The sequence below is a fragment of the Acartia tonsa genome, chromosome 15, assembly GCF_053477335.1.
Source record: "Acartia tonsa isolate MP-2025a chromosome 15, ASM5347733v1, whole genome shotgun sequence".
In the NCBI taxonomy this organism is placed as follows: domain Eukaryota; kingdom Metazoa; phylum Arthropoda; class Copepoda; order Calanoida; family Acartiidae; genus Acartia; species Acartia tonsa.
This window is the reverse complement of record NC_137274.1, coordinates 23,927,830-23,951,751: the sequence shown is the minus strand read 5'-3', so window position 1 is coordinate 23,951,751 and position 23,922 is coordinate 23,927,830. Positions and strand designations below refer to the sequence as shown.

Sequence of the window (23,922 nt, the reverse complement as noted above, 5' to 3'; positions counted from 1 at the left end):
TGTATTTTTTTTTTTTTGGGGGGGGGGAGTTTGGGGCGATTTCTCTCAGGAGGGTGGTGGTATCCTCACTTACTTAGTTACATAGTTACTTATTAACAAGGATGACAACATCCATAAAAGCGAAGCTCTGAAACGGTAGGACAAACGGACATTAACACTTGTTTAATGTCAGAACTGAATAATCAGAATGTAAATGTATAAGAGTCAAAGCGAAATTGTAAGTAAATTTGTTGAAAAACTGCTTGATACAGGATAATATTTATGGACATACTTACATTTTTAGAACTTGATTATAGAGTTGCTTCGCTTATAATATTGCACTTTGTTGTCCCAGGAATCAGTATACAAAAATTCAGACCAATCGGATAATTAGGACACATACAAATTTGTTGTTAAAAATGTAAAAAAAATCAACATGTTTAAAATGGACGTACGGACATTCTGGTAATGATTATAGAGTTGCTACGCTTTCTAACTTGTACCTAACTTCTACAGGAATCACCATACAAAGTTTGAAATCGATAGGACAATTCTAACATGCCTAAATTAATGAAAAAAGCTATCCGTTACGGACGGACGGACCGACCCTAATTATAGAAAAGCTTCGCTTTTAAAAACAGTATATGAATTTAAAAATTAGAATTATTTATAGCATCGTATTATAGTTAGCTTTCTACGGATATTAAATTTAAAAGTTTAAAACCAGTTTTGTTAGCTCTGAATGGTCGAAGGACCTGGCAAAGAAAACTGATTTTAATTTTATGGTTTTTATTTTAATACTCGTGGAAAATTGTCTGTAATAAGTTGCCATATAGAATTTTTTAGTATGGATTAGAACCGGTTCTAATTCAGCGGATTTTAATTGGTTTTGAAGCCATACTGGAAAAAATATTTTCGGTACTAGGGCATACTGAAAAAACATTATATCCTGTTTTCTATGAATACAAAAATGTACATAAGATTAAAACCAGTTTTTTTTACCCGTGCCTTTGGAATCTCGGGCTAACGAAACTGGTTTAAAATCACATAAAAAAAATGTAAAAAAAATTTAAAAATCAACATATTTCAATTGGACGTACAAACTTCCTGTTCATAGAGTTGCTACGCTTCTTAAATAATACACAGGAATCACCACCTACAGTTTGAAATTGATAGGACAATTCTAAATCGACATAGTGTATGAACAGACGGACGCACAGACCCTTATCATAAACAAATAAGATTATTGAAATTACATCACCAGGCCGGGATTTGACATTATTATTGCATCGTATTATAGACAACTTTCAGTGTAAAGTAAAATCCTTACACTAAAGTAACAGAATGTTTGTTTGTCTGTGTGTATGTATCTTGCTAACCGCTGAACCGATCGGGTTCTCCTTATCAGGGTAGATTCTCATGGTTTCTGGGAAGGTTTATAACTATTTTGGGGGAGGGTACAACCACCCTCCCAAGAGAAATGACAAAAAATTGAAGTTTTAAATAATATATGGGAGACTTCAACGTAATATAAAGAAAATTATCGTAAAATAAAGAAGTAATGTAGAGACTTTAACAAATATAAACATCTAAAGTGCCACTAGAGGCCTCTAGGGTCGTAGCCGGTAGTAAAAAATATAGGAATTAAAACAAAACTGGAAGGTATTAATTTTATGATTTTATTTTAATATTCATGAAAAAATGTCTGTAATTTGATGCTAAATTGATCCTTAATGATGAAACACAAAATTACCCTATTGTATATTAAAATTAGTGGTTTAAACGTTACACTCTCCTTAGTGAATCAACCAATCAAAATTCAAATCAAAAGTCCCCAAAGTTGTTTAGCCAAAGAATAGGAAAAGTTATTATAAAACTTTGGGGACTATTGTAATAAGCCCATTGTCTTATCTCTCGGCTGAGAACCGGTCTTAATCCAGCAGTTAATCGGTTTCAAAGCCATACTGGAAAATGGATTGTAACTTTTTAAAAGAAAACCTTTTTATAGTCAGGGTCAGTCTGTCCGTCAGTACTGGTTAGCTTTTTTCGTTAATTTAGACATGTAAGAATTGTCCTATCAATTTAAAACACACTACATTATAACAAGTAGGTACGATTTAGGAAGCGTAGCAACTCTATAATTGTTAAAAGATCTTAATCATATTTTTCGAATACTGATTCCTTTGACAACAAGGGACAATGTTATAAGCAAAGCATATCTTTAATGAAGTCCCATAAATTTAATTATGTCCTTATACAGTATTATGCTAATTTAGTTCTGACACTCTACAATTGTAAATGTTCATTAACACTTGACATATCAGCAGTAAGGACCACTTTTAACGTCTTAAGTCATGACACGATGTCGGGTCGAGATTCAAACCTATCACCTCCCAGACAATGAGCGGATGCGCTACGTGTTGAGCCACGATTGCGAGTTACACACAATATTTAATAACTAGCGGCTACGCCCCTAGAAGCCTCTAAGGGCACTGGTAGGAGGGGGTAAAGTCGACTTCATCCCATTTTAAATTTGAGTTTCAAAATATTTTAAACAAATTTTTTTTTGGGGGGGGGAAGTAGGGGGGGGGGTGAACCACACCCTCTCCAAAAATAGTTTAAAACCTTCCCAGGACCTATAAGAAGCTTCACTGTAAAGGAGAACAATATCGGTCCAGCGGTTAGCGAGATCCTTCGAGACAGACAAAAAACGCTTACTACTTTATATAATAGGATTATGTTATCTTATTTGTTGGCTTGAAGCTTTCGGTACTTATATCGAAGTTTTATAATCGCAGGAACCTAAAGGGATATGACAATGGCCGATAAATTAATTTACATCCCCAGTGAACAAAAATTAATAGATTACAATTAGAATTAGAAACTTTCGAAACTATAGTTTATAAACTTTGGGGACTTTTTTCACAAACAGCCCAATTTACCATCCCTCCCTGAAAAACGCACGCTCATTGGTCAGTTTGGGTACTTTTTTGTTATCGTCCATTGTCTTATTCCTTACAATTCTTGTTATAAACGAAAATTAAGTTTGAAGTAAAGAAAAAAATCATCTATAAAAGCAATGCTTTAAAACAAAAATATTGGTTCTTTCACTTGAAGTACCTTTTTGAGCAATGGAACCGGAAAATTTTTGTCGGGTTAGGTTAGGTTAGGTTATATAAGTAGGGAGGGGGGGGGGGGGGAGGCATTATTACTTAAAACATTTTTATATGATGCATATCATAGAGCAGTTAAAAAGAAGAAGGTGTTATTGGACAGGAAATTATATTTAACCAACTTTATCTTAGTTATCGGCTAAATCATTGGTAGATTAGTTAACAAACTTTTCAACTGATGATTTTATAATATTTCTTAGTATTAAAATCCAAAAACTTAAGTGCAGGTCAAATAAATAATAAAAATGATGTCTTAATAAGTTTGTATTGACGAAGCCTAATCTGTCTCACTTTTGAGCAAGACGATTCTTATATGACGTCATATAAAAGAAAAAGAAAAAGGGAAGGGGGGGGGGGAGAAAAATCTCTTCAAAAGAGATGGGAGAAAAGGGAATCGTCTTGCTCAAAAGTGGGACAGATTGGGCTTCGTCGTTTGTATTTAATTGGTCTAATTTAGCAATTAAAAAGGCAAAAAGAATTTTTTTAAAGTCACACCTCTACGGAAAATTCGAGCAAACAATAACTCCCTTTTTACCAGTTTTGTTAGCCAGGGCCTTCGGTCCCCTCAGGTCCAGCAAGTCTGGGATAAATCTTGTAATAATTTTGAAATTTTTATTATTTGATAAATAATCTTTTGCCAGGTAGAAAGGGGACATTAGGCTGTTAATTACATTGATACCCGAAGTTTTATAACAACTTTATCTTATTTGTTTTATTTTTAAGGAGTAATCTTGTTTATTGTCATAAGGGATGTAATACAATTTTCCTCTATTATCGTATCCCTTTAAATGCCTGTCCCTCACAGCTTAAGATCAGGGCTCGGCAGCCGCGTGTAAACCTCAGTGAAATCGTCATATTACAACTTTAATATATAGCTGGAAGTCTTAACCTGTTCCTAAAAACACCATCCTTCTGTTCGATTTTTTTGTCACAATAGCAGGTTTAAACTTGAATCGTATTCGAGGCTACTGTACGGCTTCCGAGCCCTGTTTAAAATACAAGTTGTTTCCAGTATGGCTTCGTAACCGAATAATATCCGCTGAAGTAAAACATGTTCTCAATAATACTGAAAAATTATGTATAGCATCTTATTACATATAATTATTCACGAATATTTGAATAAGAATCATAAAATTATTACCAGTTTTGATAGGCCGGACCTTCGGCATTTAGGGTCTAAAAAAACTGGGTTTAATCTTAGATTTTTCATTTTTGTATTTTCATGTCCGCTAAAAGCTGCCTATGATACGATGCAATTATATTTATTTATCACTTTATATGCATAGTTTATCTGCTATTGTCCTCTCTCTCCATATTATATTTTAATGTCATCAAATTAACCCTTCTGCAGATAAAATTGTTGGTTTAAAAGTTTGGACACTTCTGTTTGTAACCAACCAATCAATGTTCAAGTTTGTTTGTAAAAAAATTAATTTAAAGGAGCTTTGTAAAGGGAGGGAGCATTGGACTGAAGATTTTACCACGTTATTTAAACACAATCTCTCATTTGTTGAAGTAAACTTTGGATACTTAGAAAAAATTGATTAGGTTGTACAAAAATCATCCATTTTCATATCCTTTATCAAAAAAAAATCTTTTGGGTCTTCACTTCCGCATATTCTCATATTTGCAATCTTTTACTCGCCAAATAACACAATAACATCTATATTAGAGAGAGGTTAATTAGTAAATTTATTTGTGCAGTAATGATGTTAATGGTTTGATTTTTAAAAGCGAAGCTTTTCTATAATTAGGGTCGGTCCGTCCGTACGTCCGTCCGTCCGTCACTCCGTCCGTCCGTAACGGATAGCTTTTTTCGTTAATTTAGGCATGTTAGAATCGTCCTATCGATTTCAAATTTTGCATGGTGATTCCTTTAGCAGTTAGGTACGATTTAGAGAGCGTAGCAACTCTATAATCATTACCAAAATGTCCGTACGTTCATTTTAAGCATGTTGATTTTTTTTACTTTTTTAACATCAAATTTTTATGTGATCTAATCATCGGATTGATCTGAATTTTGGTATATTGATTCCTGGGACAACAAAGTATAATGTAATAAACGAAGCAACTCTATAATCAAGTCCTAAAAATGTAAGTATGTCCATAAACATTATCCTGTATCAAGCAGTTTTTTAACAAATTAACTTACAATTTTGCTTTGACTCTTATACATTTATATTAGGATTATTCAGTTCTGAACTATACAAGTGTTAATGTCCATTTGTCCCTACCGTTACAGTGCTTCGCTTTTATGTATGTTGTCATCCTTGTTTTTTTTTATAAATTATGGAGGAAGTGATGACACGCCATTAGTTCTCATTAAAGAAAGACAAACATTCTATTAAAAAACTTTATACTATACTGATATTAACGCGCAACCATGGCTTAACACGTAGGGCATCCACTCATTGTCGAGGAATTGATGGGATCAAGTCTCGGTTCAACACTGCGTCAAAACTAAGGACGTTAAAAATGGTTCCTACTGCACTGATGCTTTTCAGATGTTCGACATTAATAATTAGAGTAGGGGAAATGCCTTGGACTAAAACGCGCAACTCATTACCATGCACAGTTAGGACTTCTAGACAAAGGTCGTGCAAACAAAGAGTTGGTTGTCTATTACATAGGTGTTACATTACTAAATACACTTGGCGATTAAGCATGTTACACTGCAATTAAATAGCGTCACCGAGCCCCAGAGATCATGCTGGTATTAACAAGGACAAGTATGCAACATTATACAATATTGATTTTTAAAAATGTTAAGTATATTCATAAATAGCGCGGCAGTATTATAACTTAATATCCCTAGTAATCTCTCCCCTTGTGATTAAGTATTTTTTTGGTAAATTACTGATTTTAACAAGGGGAATTAGCAACATTATAATAATCTAATTCTAACGAGGACAGTTATATCCATTAGTAGCACAGCAACATTATTTGAATTCTAACAAGGACAGTTATATCTATTAGTAGTACAGCAACATTATTTTATTCTGATTTTAACAAGGACAGGTATATGCATAAGTAGCACAGAAACATTATACCATACTAATTTTATCAAGCATAAGTAGGAAAGCAACAATATACTTTTCTAATTTTAACAAAGGATCCCCTCCACCTCTGTTTTCTCTTATTTCCTGTGCCTGAAATATGATTTAACACATAATTTTAGAGTTGAATTTCCTTGAATATTTTTTTTTCTTTGCTCTTATAAAAGATAGACTGCTGAAACTTCTTGTTAAGAAGCATAATCAACTATAAAACATCCATTCAGTCCGATTTTTTCCCCAGCTATTTTTATATTTTTCACATTTTCCCCCATATCTTCAATGTTCTTGGTTCTATTTACAAAATAAAATTGCCTGTCATTCTAAGAAAACATCTGTGGTGATCAGACTGCTTTTTAGTAGATTTTTGTTTATTTTTTACATTTTCTAAATATCTTTGGTGTTATGGTCTGATTTAAAAATTCTTTTTAGATTACAGTATTAAAAATAAATTTTCAAGGAATTTCCAAGCAATTTTAGTGTTTAAAGATGAAATTACAAGTAGCTTTTTTGATTTTTTACATATTTCCCAATTTTTGGTGTTTTCAGTCCATTTTTCAAAGTTTTTTTTTGTAAATAATAGTATCAAAATGATATTTCCTGTTCTTCTGAGAACACTTTAGCATCTACATGATATTAAAATTTTATGAATAACTGAAAAAAGATAAGGTTATAATATTTTGTCTATGCCACATAATTTAAGGATCTACTGCAGTTCATGGTAAAATATTGCTGGTAACGAATGCTTCCTGTTTTCTGGCAATAATAGAAGCTTCCTGGATCTAGCATAACAAGAAATATTGCTGGAGCTACCAATTTTTAACTTTCCTGGTTGCTGGCAATTTATGCATATTCCTGGCACTGGCATGTTTGAAATATTCCTGTTAAAAAGCAATATTTCCCTTTTTAATTCCCATTTCCCTTTTATTACACTTACCCCACAATTAGAGGTTGATAAGATTCAATCTACTCGAAGTGGCTTTTTTGGCATGTTTGTCTGATGTGGGAGGGAGGGTAGTGGTGTTTCTCTGTACTAATTGGGGGAGTGAGGATTAGGTATAAATTTTGCTCTGTTCTACAACAATTTATAGTAAATTAAAAACCTTAAACTGATCAAATGTATATAATGAATTAGAGAGAGAAGGGGGGGGGGGTGAGACAAGACAAATATGATAAATATTCCGTATTTCTGATTTTTATCTACAGTTAATAATAAAACGTTTACGTAGGCGTAAAAAGTAACAATTTAAAAGTAAAATTTAATGGTAATAGGTCCTGGGAAGGTTTTTAACTATTTTAGTTGATTGGAAAGTCTAAAAAGGGGAGGAAATATAATTATTTGAAATAAAAATCTCCCGCCATAATCTAATTACCTTCATGGTTTCACTCAAATTATTATCTACCAATGAATTATTAAGAGTGAAGCTTTTCTTATCATGGTCTGTATGTCACCGTTACGCCACTAGAATTATTCCAAACTAAACCATCAAACCTGGCCGCGGCACTTTTTTATAATTAGGTTATTTTAGGTCACAGGGGCTAGTATTAAGTTTTGCATTCTATAGGCGTTCAAAATCGTTGGTTTTACTGTTTGATTTCAGAGCCTCACTTAGAAATCATTTATTTATTAATTAATATGATTAAAATTACAAATGTATCTCCCCTTCCCCCTTTTTAATATATTATAATAAAAATAAAAAGGACCGCCCAAATTTTGGCGCGAAAGTGGATATAAAGATAGAAACCGTTAAGTTTAAAGGTAAAGATCCCACTCTCTTAAATCCTTCCCCCACCTCTATTAGGAATGCACATCAAATAATTGAAATTTCTGTCCCTTATTAATTGTTGCTGTTTGTTTACCCCCTAAGAAATTGTGAAAAAGGGTATGGGGTAAAAACTCCTGTAAGCCAGTAATCTTCTGTCATTGCTGGTAACTTGGAAAATTTGCAGATTGCCAGCTAACAGGAACCTAGGATTTAGGGGAATTTGCGTGCTGCTGGATCCAGGAATCTTGTAATATTGCCAGGAACCAGGAAGCATTCGTTACCAGCAATATTTTACCATGAACTGCAGTAGATCCTAATTTAATATTTTAATTTCTATTATGAGCATTGAGTATTGTACATAAAATGTCAGTTTGAAATGCCTAAAAATTTTTTTGTTATTGAAGCTGAAGGCTTTAAATTTAGGGATATTGGGTCTAGGGGTATTTTTATTGGAAAAATATATAATTAGTTACTGGCAACCTAAATTTGTTACATACTTTAATTTCTTAATTTCTAACATGAGCATTGAGTATTGTACATAAAATGTCAGTTTGAAATGCCTAAAATTTTTTTTGTTATTGAAGCTGAAGGCTTTAAATTTAGGGATATTGGGTCTACTTGTGGCAGTCTTTCAGCAGTTATAGCGTTATATTTTTCTTGCAGGCATCCTTTAAAAGTTTTTTAAAAATGTTATTCCACAGGGTCATTCAAGAGAAATGATTTTTTAAAAACTTAATTAGGCATGGAAAATAAAACAATTGTGTAAAATGCTTTGTATATTTGAAAAACCTATCCTCGGACATTTATGTTTTAAATATTTAACAATGATGTTTACAACAAATTATGCCTTATAAACCGGTTTTTGCAAAGGCCTTATTTTTGAAGATGTATGGATTTAAAGATTGGGGAAAAATGCTTACCTTTTTAAAATTCAAATTGCACAGCTTGTATTAATAGTAGAAAAACGTTATACACACCGTTAGAATTGTCATAAACTCTAGTTTTTGAAAATATAAGTACTATTTTTGTGGTATTTGTAGTTTAGGAGCTACATTGAAAAGTGTGGGAAAGGTTGAAAAGTTTTAAGTAAGTTGGAACATTTTAACACGTAGCTTCTGTACTATACATAGCACATGAATGGTTCTTATATATCCAAAAACTAAAGTTTATGACAATTCTAACAGTATGCATAACATTTTTCTACTATTAAAGCAAGCTGTGCAATTTGAATTTTTAAAATGTGAGCATTTTTTCCATTATGTTTAAATCAGAAAATCATCAAAAATGAGGCATTTAGAAAAACTGTTTTTGAAGGCATAATTTGTCACAAAAATAATTTTTAAATATTTGAAACATTTATGTCCCAGAATAGGTTTTCAAAATATACAAAGCATTTTACATAATAGTTAGAAAAACCGTTTTTGTAGGCATAATTTGTCAAAAAAATCATTTTTAAATATTTGAAACATGAATGTCCCAGAATGGGTTTTCCAAATCTATAAAGCATTTTATATATTTTTTTATTTTCCATGCCTAATTTAGTTTTTTTTTAAATCATTTCTCTTGAATGACCCTGTAGTATATAGGTAGTATAAGACTTTTGTTACTTTTCTCTCATTTCAAAGTTTTGATTCTGTAAAATTACCAATTTATCAAGGGTATTATGCATTAGTTATTGTGTAACAGAAAATCAGGTTCAAATTAAAGTTTTAAAAAACTGAAATTCTAGAATATTGCTTGAGAAAAAAGTTGGCAAGTCTGTAAGATGTAGTTAATGCAATTTAAAGATAAAAATTTTGCCTAAAAGTGTATTAGCTTTAAAAAAAATAATGTAAGGAAAAGCTATACACTTTTAAAAATGGGGTAGTTATTGGGGGTGTAATTTTTTTTATTACCCCAAAGTAATATTTTTAAAATATCATCAATCTTTAATCACTCAATATGTGTAAAGAAGTGCTTATAACTTAGATTTTTAATTACAATTTTGTAAAAAGTTTTTGCCAGTAACAAAAAAATTATTTTTACCTCAATTTTGCTTAAAGAATCTTTCATGTTAAGTTACTTTTTCCTTAGTCACTTTTTCAAAACTTTTTCAAAACAAAACAAGATTTTTTATAACTTGAATAAAATAAAAAAAACATTTCTAAAAATGTTTTGGTGCCTACAGGCAACCCCAAATTTAATTGGGAGGGTAATCACCCCAGTACCCCCCCCCCCTTTGGACATCACTGCACTTGTATTATATTTTTGAAATTTTTAAAATAAAAATGTCTAACCCTAAATGAAAAATACTATTTAAATTATTTATTTAGTTTTATCAATAGCAAAAAGTTATTGGGATATTTTGTGGTCATATTTTCTATATTTAACTAGAATTCATTGATTCTAAAAATTCATAATCATTCATTGATATTTATGTAAAAAATATTAACTAAAATTTGTTAAGAAGTATTTTATGTATATCATATCATATTCATTATATATATATAATTTTTTCTTATGAGTTTTTCAGTGGAGAACAGAGCTGAGCAAATCAATCAAAATATAATTAGAGGACATTAGGATCACTTTAAGGGCAGATTGTCTCAGTCTGTTGTTGGAGTGGTTTTGCTGGACCTTTTATAACACAACATTAAATTAGAAACATCAGATTGATTTATGCTGAAAACTAGTGAGTTTTAAGTAGAAATATAATTTAATTGTATAAATTTCAACCTAATTTTCATCAGTCTAAATTTTGTTAATATTTTACTATATTATTTAATATAATTTTACTTTTAAAAGCTTTTTTATTGATTTTTTAACAGCAATAAGGGGTCTTATAATTCAGTAAGCCATAATTGAGTCAAGATTTTTTTTTAATTCAAGTTTTAATTAATTTTAAAGTAAAAATCCTAGAATTTTACTAAAAAAGCTTTATTGAGACAAGCAATTTTTATCATTATTTACTGGCTAAGTTTTTCCCCTTTTGCTACAAGCTTCTAATTAAGTAAGCAAATGTTTTGGTTAATTTTTTAATTATGTCCTTTGTTTATATTATAAAACCCTTAACTAAACAAGCTATCTTTTTGGTTAATTTATTAATTATTTCCTTCATTATTATTATTGAAACCTTTACCTAATCAAGCAAGTTTTGTGATTCATTTCTTAATAATATCCTCTATCTTTACTATACAATCCTTACTAGCTAGTTCTGTGATTAATTTCTTACATATGTCCTCCAGTTTTGTCACTTATATCTACAAGTCCTTTTTGTCATTAGTTTCTAGCTTAATTAAGAAATTAATCACAAAAATTGCTTGTTTAAGTAAGAATTTTGTAGCAAAAATGGATGATATAAGTAGGACATTAATCACAAAAATGGCTTGTTTAAGTAAGGATTTTGTAGCAAAAATGGAAGATATAAGTAGGACATTAATCACAAAAATGGCTTGTTTAAGTAAGGATTTTGCAGCAAAAATGGAAGATTTAAATAAGCAATCAACCCCAAAAATGGCTTATTTCAGTAAGGTTTTTGCAACAAAAATGGATGATTTAAGTAAGCAATCAACCCCAAAAATGGCTTATTTCAGTAAGGTTTTTGCAACAAAAATGGATGATTTAAGTAAGCAATCAACCCAAAAAATGGCTTATTTCAGTAAGGTTTTTGCAACAAAAATGGATGATTTAAGTAAGCAATCAACCCCAAAAATGGCTTATTTAAGTAAGGTTTTTGCAACCAAAATGGATGATTTAAGTAAGCAATCAACCCCAAAAATGGCTTATTTAAGTAAGGATTTTGTAGCAAAAATGGATGATTTAAGTAAGCAATCAACCCCAAAAATGGCTTATTTAAGAAAGGATTTTGTAGCAAAAAATTGATGATTTAAGTAAGCAATCAACCCCAAAAATGGCTTATTTAAGTAAGGATTTTGCAACCAAAATGGATGATTTAAGTAAGTAATCAACCCCAAAAAAGGCTTATTTAAGTAAGGATTTTGTAGCAAAAATGGATGATTTAAGTAAGCAATCAACCCCAAAAATGGCTTACTTAAATCATCCATTTTGGTTGCAAAATCCTTACTTAAATAAGCCATTTTTGGGGTTGATTGCTTACTTAAATCACCCATTTTTGCTACAAAATCCTTACTTAAATAAGCCATTTTTGGGGTTGATTACTTACTTAAATCATCCATTTTTGCTACAAAATCCTTACTTAAATAAGCCATTTTTGGGGTTGATTACTTACTTAAATTATCCATTTTGGTTGCAAAATCCTTACTTGAATAAGTAATCAACCCCAAAAATGGCTTATTTAAGTAAGAATTTTGCAACAAAAATGGATGATTTAAGTAAGTAATCAACCCCAAAAATGGCTTACTTAAGTAAGGGTTTTGCAGCAAAAATGGAGGATTTAAGTAAGCAATCAACCCCAAAAATGGCTTGTTTAAGTAAGGATTTTGTAGCAAAAATGGAAGATATAAGTAGGACATTAATCACAAAAATTGCTTGTTTAAGTAAGGATTTTGTAGCAAAAATGGAAGATATAAGTAGGACATTAATCACAAAAATGGCTTGTTTAAGTAAGCAATCAACTACAAATATAGCCTAAATGGCTGAGAAGGGATTAAATTTTGAGGAAAAATAATCCGGATTAAAATCTTAATCTGTAAGACATTTACCTCAAAAGCGTCCGATTTTGCTGATTCTTATCAGCCACCCTTATTTTTGGGGTTTTTTAGGGGTTTATAGGGCAATAATAGTTCTTCAAGTAAGCAATTAACCTACGAAAATGGCTCGTTAGTCCGACATGTCCGATTTAAGTAAGCCACTTTTGGTGTAAAGTGCGGACTTTCCCGATGTGAGCACGTCCTACTTAAATCTGACAAAAATGCTTATATAAGCACAAAAAAAGGTAAATTGCTGAGACAGAGATTACTAGGGCAGTTTTACAGTACATTGTTTCTATTTGTTAAAGCAACACGTATGATAAAAGAAAAAGATTCTTTTTAAAGTAAAATGCTTATATATCAATTGAAATCTATATTTTTTGATTTTCTACCGATCCACTTCATTATGCAAATCAAAACAAAATCAATGGTAAAACGTTTGTTTTGCACTTTTCTCCACTTTTCAAAATTGATTATGATAAAATAACAATTTTTTAAGGGATTTATGCATTAATTATAATGAAAAACAGTTTAAGGTAGATTTTAATGATTTTTCTAACTAATAGATAATTTTAAAAATGAAATTCAATCCCTATCACTTTAGAGGACAGCTGCTGACCCCCAGTCTTATGGATGAAGCTAAATACATGTTAAAGATAAAAATAACCCTCAAATGTACACAAAAATGTTTTTTGATGTGTTAAAAAAATCCATTTTAAAATCTTTATTTTGAGGATGATGGCCTTAAAGATGTTCTTACTGGTGGTGATGGTGAGCCAAATGTTATCTAAGTACATGACCATTACAACAACTTGTCTATTAACCTATGTACCATTTTTTGTAGTCATAGCAGCCTCCAATAGAGCCCCACGACATGAAACATAACCATTATCATAAAACTACATTATTTACTTTATGAATTTTAGTAATTAAAATTGTATTTTTTTTCTTTTTTAATATTGCGTGGCTGGAGGCTGCTATGACTACAAAAATTGGACCATAGTTCAATATATAAGTATTCATTATGGGCATGCACTTTGATAACATTTAGCTCACCATCCCCACCAGTAAGAGTATCTTAAAGGCCATCGTCCTCAAAATCAAGATTCTAAAATGGATTTTTTTAACACATCAAAAAACATTTTTGTATATTTTTGAGGGTTATTTTTATCTTTAACATGTATTTAGCTTCATCCATAAGACTGGGGGTCAGCAGCTGTCCTCTAAAGTGATAGGAATAGAATTTCTTTTTTTAAATTATTTATTAGTTAGAAAAATCATTAAAATCTACCTTAAACTGTTTTTCATTATAATTAATGCATAAATCCCTTAAAAAATTGTTATTTTATCATAATCAATTTTGAAAAGTGGAGAAAAGTGCAAAACAAACGTTTTCCCATTGATTTTATTTTGATTTGCATAATGAAGTGGATCAGTAAAAAATAAAAAAATATAGATTTCAATTGATATATAAGCATTTTACTTTAAAAAGAATCTTTTTCTTTTATCATACGTGTTGCTTTAACAAATAGAAACAATATACTGTAAAGCTGTACACTTATGGACTACCATAGACAAAATATCCAGCAAAATATAGATTGCATAATGAAGTGGTTCGGGGTTTAGATAAAACCCTCAATAAATAAAACCATAGAGTAATGCAGGAGCAAATAAGTTGATTAAACAAAAGTGACACAACAAAATAAGATTTCTTAATTATCTTGATTGTTAACTTGACATACAGCTGTAGCCAACTACACATACAGATATACAAAGTTTGGACAAGAACAGATGAATTCCATTGGATTTATTGCATCAGGTACTAGATAAATTTGGCATATTTTTTTATGAAGTATATTTGTCCAAGTTAAAACTTTTTTTGACAATTTTTTGATTTGTATCTATTTTTAGTGATCATACTACTTCTACCAAGCATATCACTCATACTGGACCTTGTGTTGGAGAAAACTTGGGATGTCAAGAAGCTTGTGATGGCATTTGCCTATCAGCCAGTGATGGTGTACAAGGTGTAAAAATGGATTGTATTTATATAGCAAGACCCTCAAAAAAGTATATATTAGGGTTTACAGCCCTTATTTCCTAATGTATCATCAAAAATAGCTTAAGTCCTTGTTCACTTTACATTAAGGTAGAAATCCATTTATTTTTGTTCCTTGCAGAAACTTTATACAAAATTGTAATAAAAAATTAAGGTTTTAAGTTGAAAACATTTTGTAAACATGGTGCTTGTTTTGGCTAGCTGCCAATATTTTTTATTTTTAAAATTGGCTGAACTTTTGTAACTAGAAAACATATGTACGTATGAAAGTTAATTCTAAAGTTTTGTATAAATTTCATTAAAATTGAATTCAAATTTTTTGAAACAATTATTGTTTTACATATATAATCTACTAAATTTATTACATGTTGTAAATGTTGTTTACACTTCAGCTGTACATATATCATAACTAGATGTAATAAAGATATCAACATTTTTCAATGCTTTTTATATTTTTAAAAAAATCACCAAACTTCTTGTTTCTTGCAATAGGTATATATTTTGCATCCATAAAAAATAACCATGAAAATCCATCAACAGATCAAGTTTTAGTTTTGGCCCATGGCAATCAAATTCATTACATGTTGTAAAAAATGTTTACATTTTAGATGTGCATATATCATAACTTGATATAAACAACATAATATCTATCCAAAAACTATAAGAAACAAAAAAAAAAATTTTTCTCAGTAAATTTTTAAATACTTTAGCTCTAAAAATCTCTGTTGTTAATGAAAGTAAAATTAAAATTTTTATATATGCTTGTGTGGAAATGTACAGAGAACAAGTAAATATGAAACTTTTGATGATACATTAGTAAATAAGAGCTCTAAACCCTAAAAGATACTTTTTTGAGGGTCTTAATGCATAAATGTAACTCTGTGTTCCTAATGACTCACAATCAGCTGAACCAATAAACTGTACTTACACAGTTTTTCAACAAATTTACTTACAATTTGTTTTAATTATATACATTTATATTCTGATTATTCAGTTCTGTCACTCTACAAGTATTAAAAGTTTGTTTGTCCTCCCATTTCAGAGCTTCGTTTTTAGGGATGTTGTCATCCTTGTTTTATTCTAAAAATATTTAATTATTAAGGGATTCTGTTGTTTCTTGAATCCACATGATGATGACCAGAAGAAAAGATATCAAGAGAGAAAAGTGAGATTTTGAATCTTTTAGAAAATTTATTAAATTTTTTCTTTATTTTTTCCTTTAACTTATTTTATTTGCAATATATTGGTTTTACAGTTAAAAAAGGTTAAATATATGACTGTATTTGAGATTTTGTCATATACAGTTTATTTTGGGCTTAATACAAACAGCTTTTAAAGGAGAAATTTTTTTCTTGATGGAAAAGACATTTTTTGTACAAATTAAGGGGATTATGGAAGTTAAAGTGGCTGTGAATTTGCAAATAACGTTATATATATAGGTAGATAACTAACAATTGAAGATAAATCTTTAAAAATATTGCCTACAAAAATGAAATATATTTAATTAGATGAAAAACAATTTTCAAATTTTCTAAACAGAACGATACCGCGCTTATCATTATTATGAAAACTGAATAATAAATGCATTAAATACGAACAATTGCAGTGCATTTATAGGGAATTGTATTCAAAATAGATAAAGCATTGTGTATTTTTTTAAATGTCATTTAAAAGTAACACAACATGATTATCATTTTAATGATAAAAAAAGCAAAAAAGAAAATTATTATTATTATTATTTGATTCTTTATTTGTCTTTATCATTTACATACAAAAATTACATTTAAAGTTTATCAATATTATTTTAAAAGTCATTCACAATATTAAAAAAAAATGGATATAAATTATTTATGTACCCATATATTAAAGAATATCATATCAAAATTACATTGGTTATAAGAAAAGATTTTTACATACTGTGACATTCCCTTTGTTCAGTCATAATTTACGTCTTCATAAAATAATAATGGATCACATTTAAGATGTGATTAGCAGACTGAATAAGTAAGGGAGGGGCATGGACAGTTTTATTAACACTGTTAGGTACAAGGGTCGCCAGAGGATGACTGGTCCCTTACCTTGTTATTGTCCCTTTAATTTAAGTCAGATATCCTGTGGTATTCCCTGAGCCCAGTCATCAATAAAGCCTCAAAGAAATAGTGTATCACATATAAGATGTGCTTGGCAGACTGAATTAAGATGAGTGGGGCAAGGACAGGTATTCTGATAGTAGACAGCTCTGACCCTGTTAGGTTTAAGAGTCGCCAGAGGATTAATGAAGGATCATTATCGACTGGTCCCTTACCAAGGTATTTACCCTATAGCTGAATAACAGACAGAGTAGGAATAAAATTTATCCAGGGTCAAATTGAATTGTTGTTAATTTTTCATATCCTTGTTTATACTGTTTGTTTTTAAGCAAAAATTTCCTTTGAAAGGAAATAAATTCAAGTAGATTTGAATTTAATGGAAGCTTTTTTTTCAGTCTTGACTGAAAGATGAAATATAACACAAGTATAATTTCAATATTTAAAACAGTTATCATTTTACTTGTGAGCGTTTTTGGAACTCCTACTAACAGCCAGCTTGCGTCAAAATTGAGTTGAATATTATGTAGAAAGTCTGTAAAGTAGTTGGTAGTAATATCAGTTGTGACAGGACAGTCCAGATAAAAGTGCTGGGCAGTTTCTTTGGGTGCGGGTAGATTCCGGTCTAGTATACAAAGTGTACAATCTGGAGACTCTGGCCTAAAATTAGCGATATTAGCATTAAAATAGTTATAATTGTTTATAGATTTAAACGAGAATTCTCGTATATTTATTGGAATAAAGGACAAAGTCCATACTTTCTGCCATTTACGCTCTCTCTCTATGTCAAATTCTCTGATTTTCGCCCAGTTATACCTATTTAAATAAGACTTACACTTTTCTATCCTCTGATCATCATTCGATAAGAAGTAACGAAAATGTTTTGACTTTACTTTTGGCTTTAAAAATAGTGAACTAATTTTAGTTTGGGGTTTAGAAAGTTTACACCTATATATAGCAATATTGTGCTGAACAAATCCCCTAAGTCTCAAATATTCCATGTAATTGAAATTGACCTTTGATTTGATGTTAAAGTTTCTATAATCTAGACATAAATTATCAGTATTTAGAAGGTCTCCAAAACAAATTAACTTTATATCATTTTCATAGCGTAACCATGTTGTTTCTGTAAAAATTACCCTACTTACAATTTGTTTTTCATTATTGCAAAAAAAGTTATTTTTAAAAATTCTCATGTCTTTTATGTTGTCATGGTTTAGCCAAAATGAATTTGAAAATATTGTATATGATTCAATGATTCTAGATAAAATGGGATTAATATTCTTATCTAATTTTTCATTGAAATAAAATGGATCATTTGCTTGACATCTCGTATTTTTTATTTCTAAAGACCAAGTATCTACTATAGATAAAGATTTTTTATACATTAAAATATCTAAAGAGCGTAAAAAATCTATTACTTTTGGTATTCCTAAACCTCCATTTTCAACACTTGAAAAGATTTTAGATTTTGCAATTGGTCTACTTTGACTTAAGAAAGAAATAATGATATTTTCAATTTGTGAAATAATTTCTTCAGAAGGAAAGACAACTGCCCCTACATAATTCAGTAACGGTAACATGAATCCCTTAATAATTGCAATTTTTCCAGGTGTAGTAAGGTAGAAAAGTGCCCAAAAATTTCTAACTTTTGACATTTTAGTGACAATTTTGTTCCAATTATCTTGCATATTAGACAGTTTTGAATCAAAATGTAAACCTAAAATATCAAAATCATCAACCAATTCAATACCAATTGAATCCAATTCAAGAAAAAAATCATTTGGTGGCTTCCTACCTATAATACAAATTTTAGTTTTGTTAACATTGGTTCTTAAATTAGAAACTTGAGCAAAGTAGGTAAGAATTTGAAAAATAGTTCTTAAAGCAATGGCTGTAGGAGTAAATGCAACATTACAATCATCGGCAAATGCTGATTCAGGGTCTGGCTGTGTATCTGTGTCGGTCAAAAAGAAAATTAGTCGAAGTTCGAAAAGTAAAATGTTTTTTACCGGCACAACATTTTATTACCTCTCTTTCTATCTATCTGTCTCTCTCTCCATCTCTCTCTCTCTCTCTCTCTCTCTCTCTCTCTCTCTCTCTCTCTCTCTCTCTATCTAACAGTTCACTGTAAAATATTTTAAAAAATCTATGAACTTTGGCAAAATGGTGGAACGTATTTATCTGAAAAAATAAGGCATATAAATAATCTGGAATAGTCATTAATCAATAATGAAAGATTATCTTACAGTGCAATTTAATGCACAAAAAAAAATATTTTACAGTTTTTTTTCTACAGTGAAGCTTTCCCTGTGCATCATTAAATCATTCCAGTTTATTTAAAGGCCCTTTTATGCTGCTTACAATATTGTGCGGGCATATTTTCATATATTTGTTATTTAATTAATTTAACTTTAAAGCACAAAATTCAACAAAAATAATGCAACACCTGCACATTTAAAGTATGTTTAACCTATCTTTTAAAGGTTTATCAAAAATATACTATGACACCAGTAGAAACATACTGCAGAGCTAAAAATATGATAAGATCCCAAAATAACTTTTTTGGTGAATTTTAATGATTATATTTTACTTTGGATTGTGAAAGATTTTACAGATCAGAAAATTAGATTTTTTGGTAAAATAAATCAGTCATATCGTTAGTTTCAAAAACTAATTTAAGGCTTCAAAATATTAAAATTGGTGCCAAATATTGCTAAATTCCCTAATTTTCATACTGGGGGTTAAACGTGTGAAATGAAGGGGTTAAATGGGTATATGATAGATATTGAAATAGCTATACATTTTCATACGGCCAGGATATCGTTGTAAATCACTAATTATCCCTTTCCAAAACTTAGCTAGACCGTTTAATTTTATTGGGCAATTTGAGTTTTTTAAAAAATATTGGATTTCTCAAATAAAATAGCCTGTTCATATGATCACGGAACCTTCGCATATTTCTAGCAAAAGTTTTTTTTGTTGGCTTTTGTCTGAAGCTTAACGTTAATAAATACATAAATTTTTAAAAGCAAAAAAGAAAGATAGATATACAAATTAAACTATAAGAAGCTACCCTGTAAAGGTCAGCTAGATCAAAACAGAAGCACACACACACATTCAACGTCAAAATTTGTGCCTTATATGTAATTTAGAAGCCATATTGGAATAGATATTTATCCTATCGTATTATAGACAACTGACATTGTTCTTTTATTTTAGTAATCATGGGAAAAGTGAAACAAATTTAAAATGCACGGAAAAATGTCTATAACAAAAACTTAATTATGAAATAGCTTCGCTTAAAAAAAAAATAAAATACTGAAGGAACAAATTACAAAACAAATCTAAAATCTTAAATATATATGAACGTAGCTTTGTAAGTATGTCTGTCCAGTAAGATTTCGTAAATTTACGTAATATTCATTAAGATTTAAGAAGTTTTAAATGAAAAATAGTGAAGTGAACACAATGGAAATTCTATATGGCTTTAGCTTGGACAATATACTCCCCCCCCCCTCCCCTATTTAAGAAGGGTTGACCGATATGAAATTCTATATGGCTTTAGCTTTGACAATATACTCACCGATATATGAACTTGATTTATGACCCCCCCCTCCCCACCCCCCCAAGAATAACAACACAAGACATATGGAAATTAGGAAATAATAAATAAATTCCCCTCTCCTCTTTACTAAACGAAGCTTTTCTATAATTTGTGTTGGTTATAGACGTCAGTCTGTCCATCATTAATATGTTATTATAGTATAGAATTTATAGAATTAGAAAGCATAGCAACTATATAATACTTACTTATAATTTTGATTATACTTATACATTTATGTTAATGTTTCGCTTTAATGGATATTGTCAGAGATATCAGTAAAGGACGGAGCGGCCTTGATTATAGAAAAGCTTCGCTTTTAAAAATTGGTCCTTAGAAACACATTCTTACAAAGGTATATCTAACATTGTCTCACATAAAGGTTAATTTTTAAAAGCGAAGCTTTTCTATAATAAGGGTCGGTCCGTCCATACGTCCGTCCGTCACTCCGTACGTCCGTCCGTAATGGATAGCTTTTTTCGTTAATTTAGGCATGTTAGAATTGTCCTATCGATTTCAAACTTTGCATGGTGATTCCTGCAGTAATTAGGTAAGATTAAGAAAGCGTAGCAACTCTATAATCAATTTTGCATAGACTCTTATACATTTATAATCTGATTATTCAATTTTGACACTATACAAGTGTTAATGTCCGTTTGTCCTACCAGTTCAGCACTTCGCTTTTATGGATGTTGTCATCCTTGTTGTTTCTATAAATGCTCATATTTAAACTTCCTATTGTATAGGTTTATGGGGTGTGGGGTGTGTTCACACAGGGTTTTTTACCCCCCCCCCCCCATATTCAATTGAATATGATTTACTTTACAAGGCATAGGAAAAAAACAAGCTGTTCTTATTTTCTCTGCTCCCTTCCTGAACTACAAATGAATTCTTAAGAGCAACTTTTTTTTGTGGGGGGGGAGGGAGATTAGAATATAGAATTATTTTTTTTCTTCGGCACCTCGGGGCTAAAAACTGGTTTTAATCTTATAATTGTACATTCTATATCTGCGGAAAGCCGTTTATAATACAATGAAAGGAATAACTATTATTGTCCATGTTTTACCTTTTACCTTTATTTTGGCAGAAAATAGTAGTAAATCATATTCAATTGAATATGGGGGGGGGGGAGGCAACTCTGTTTAACTTTAGCCAAATAAAGGAAATCGGAAGGTTTATCAACAAGGATGACAACATCCATAAAAGCGAATCAGTAGTACAAACAAACAGTAACACTTGTAGATTGTCAGAACTGAATAATTAGAATATAAATGTATAAGTATAAACAGAATTATAAGTTAATATTATAAAGTTGTACCACTTTCTTAATCTATCTGACGGACGTGAAACCAACCCCAATTATAGAAAAGCTTTGTTTTTAACAGCAGTAGATATAATAACCACCCCTTCCCATAAATCTTTACAATAGGAACTTGATGTTTAAATATGAGTAGTTTTAAAAGTTAAAAGAAACAAAATTTAACTTTCACTTTTAATTAAGAAGCTTTATTGTTCATTGGTTCAGCGGTTAGTGAGATCCTTAGTTAGAGCATGACCTGGACCTTTCTAGGGAATAGGTAGAAAGCAATCAATTACAAATCTGCAAAATTAATCTTTTTTTAAAATAGAATCTGTTTGTTTTGTATTGATTCTCTGCTTGTAAAACTTATATAATAAGCTTTTTTTTTAAGCGAAGCTTTCTATGATTAGGATCGTTCCGTCCATTCAGAACAAATAGCTATTTTTTGTTAGCTAAAATTTAAATTGGATAGGGAAATGGGCGGAGATATGTTATATATAGAATCTGTACTTATACTTTTGTCTTTCCAACCCCTTCAGTATTCTCATGCAATAATTTTTGTATGCATTAAAACAGCTATTTTTTTTAGAAAAATAAAATATCATTTTGTATGTAATAAACTAAAAAAATCAACATGTTTAAAATAGTTGTACGGACAATCTGGTAACGATTATAGAGTTGCTACGCTTTCTAAACTTTAATTTTAATTTGAGCATTTATAAAAGTTATAAAAACAGAATGACAACATCCATGAAAGGGAAGCTCTGAAATAGTAGGACAAACAAACATTAACACCTGTAGAGTGTCAGAACTGAATAACATTATACATTGTTGTTCTAGGAATTTGTATTCCAAAAATCAGATCATTCAGATAATTATAATGCATAAAAACTTGATGTTGAAAAACTTGAAAATCAACATGTTTGAAATGGACATACGGACATTCTGATAACGAAAAGAGCTAACTGTTACAGACGTACGGACCGACTCTTATAATAGAAAAGAAGTTGAGGTTTTGATTTGAGCAAGGGGTCGAACTTGAAACCTTACTTTTAATAAAGCAGAGCTTTTCTATGATTATAGTCTGTATGTCCGTCAATTACGGTTAGGTATGTCCTTTAAACAGTATTCTGTATTTAACAGTTTTACAAAAAAAAATGACGTATGATTTTGTCAAAAATAATACATTTATAAGTCCAAGCAAACGAATGAGAAAACGTGATTATAAAACGTTGGGTACCAGTATAATTTACACTTTACAGTCCATTCAATCCCTACTTGCCTTCCGGGTAGTAGCACCTTTAAAATGGACAAACAATGAAATAATATGAAATATACATGGATATATTGAGAAAGAAAATTTGTAGTTAATTTAGCTTGCTAACATAGAACTCGTTTATTGTTCATTAGTTCATCTAGTAGAAGGGGAGTGGGTAGATTGGGGGGTGGGGGGTATGGTTATTTTAGCCATCTATGAGTTTCACTTTATCAGAATACATGAAAATATGATGCAGCATCCAAGGGTCCTACCCCAAACGTAAGAGTCCCAAACGTCAGAGTGGACAAACGCAAGAGTCCCAAACGCAAGAGTCCCAAACGCAAGAGTCCCAAACGTCAGAGTGGGACAAACGTCAGAGTGGACATTGCTTAAGTAAAACATCAGAGTCTATGCTATTTTAATTATATGACAAAAAATAGACAGTTAGGCCCCCTAGCCTGCCTAGCTGCGGGCGCTTGGCCCCCTAGCCTATAACCTAACCTAACCTAATCATAAAGAAAATGACTCTGGCTGCAGCACTCAGCACCCTGGCCTACCTAGCCGCAGCGCTCGGCCCCCTAGCCTGCCTAGCCGGAGGCGCTCGGCCCCCTAGCCTATAACCTAACCTAACCTAATCATAAAGAAAATGACTCTGGCTGCAGCACTCAGCACCCTGGCCTACCTAGCCGCAGCGCTTTAATGATTATAAAATCGAGACTCATACGTTTTACTTATAAAATGTCCACTCTGACGTTTGTCCCAAAAATCCTGCGTTTGTCCACTCTGACGTTTGTCCCACTCTGACGTTTGTCCCACTCTGACGTTTGGGACTCTTGCGTTTGTCCACTCTGATGTTTTTCCACTCTGACGTTTGGGACTCTTACGTTTGTCGTGGAACCCATCCAAGTAATAATATTTCCGTTGTAGTAGCGCCTCTAAAATGGAATGGACACACACACAAAAAATCTATGATTCATACCCAGGAATCTGAGGA

General features: G+C 30.9%; 2 protein-coding genes across 2 annotated transcripts in view; both read left to right on the top strand.

Moving 5' to 3' along the window:
* LOC145306792 (mitochondrial disaggregase-like) overlaps positions 1–23,922 on the top strand; it is a 228,707-nt gene that overhangs the window by 180,734 nt on the left and 24,051 nt on the right. The window lies entirely within an intron of this gene.
* The window catches only part of LOC145307523 (uncharacterized), a 30,945-nt gene continuing 22,474 nt past the window's right edge, over positions 15,452–23,922 (top strand). The window contains exons 1-2 of the mRNA XM_080149978.1: positions 15,452–15,466; positions 15,782–15,844. Coding sequence (XP_080006104.1) covers positions 15,452–15,466; positions 15,782–15,844 — 78 coding nt within the window. The remainder of the gene's footprint in view (positions 15,467–15,781; positions 15,845–23,922) is intronic.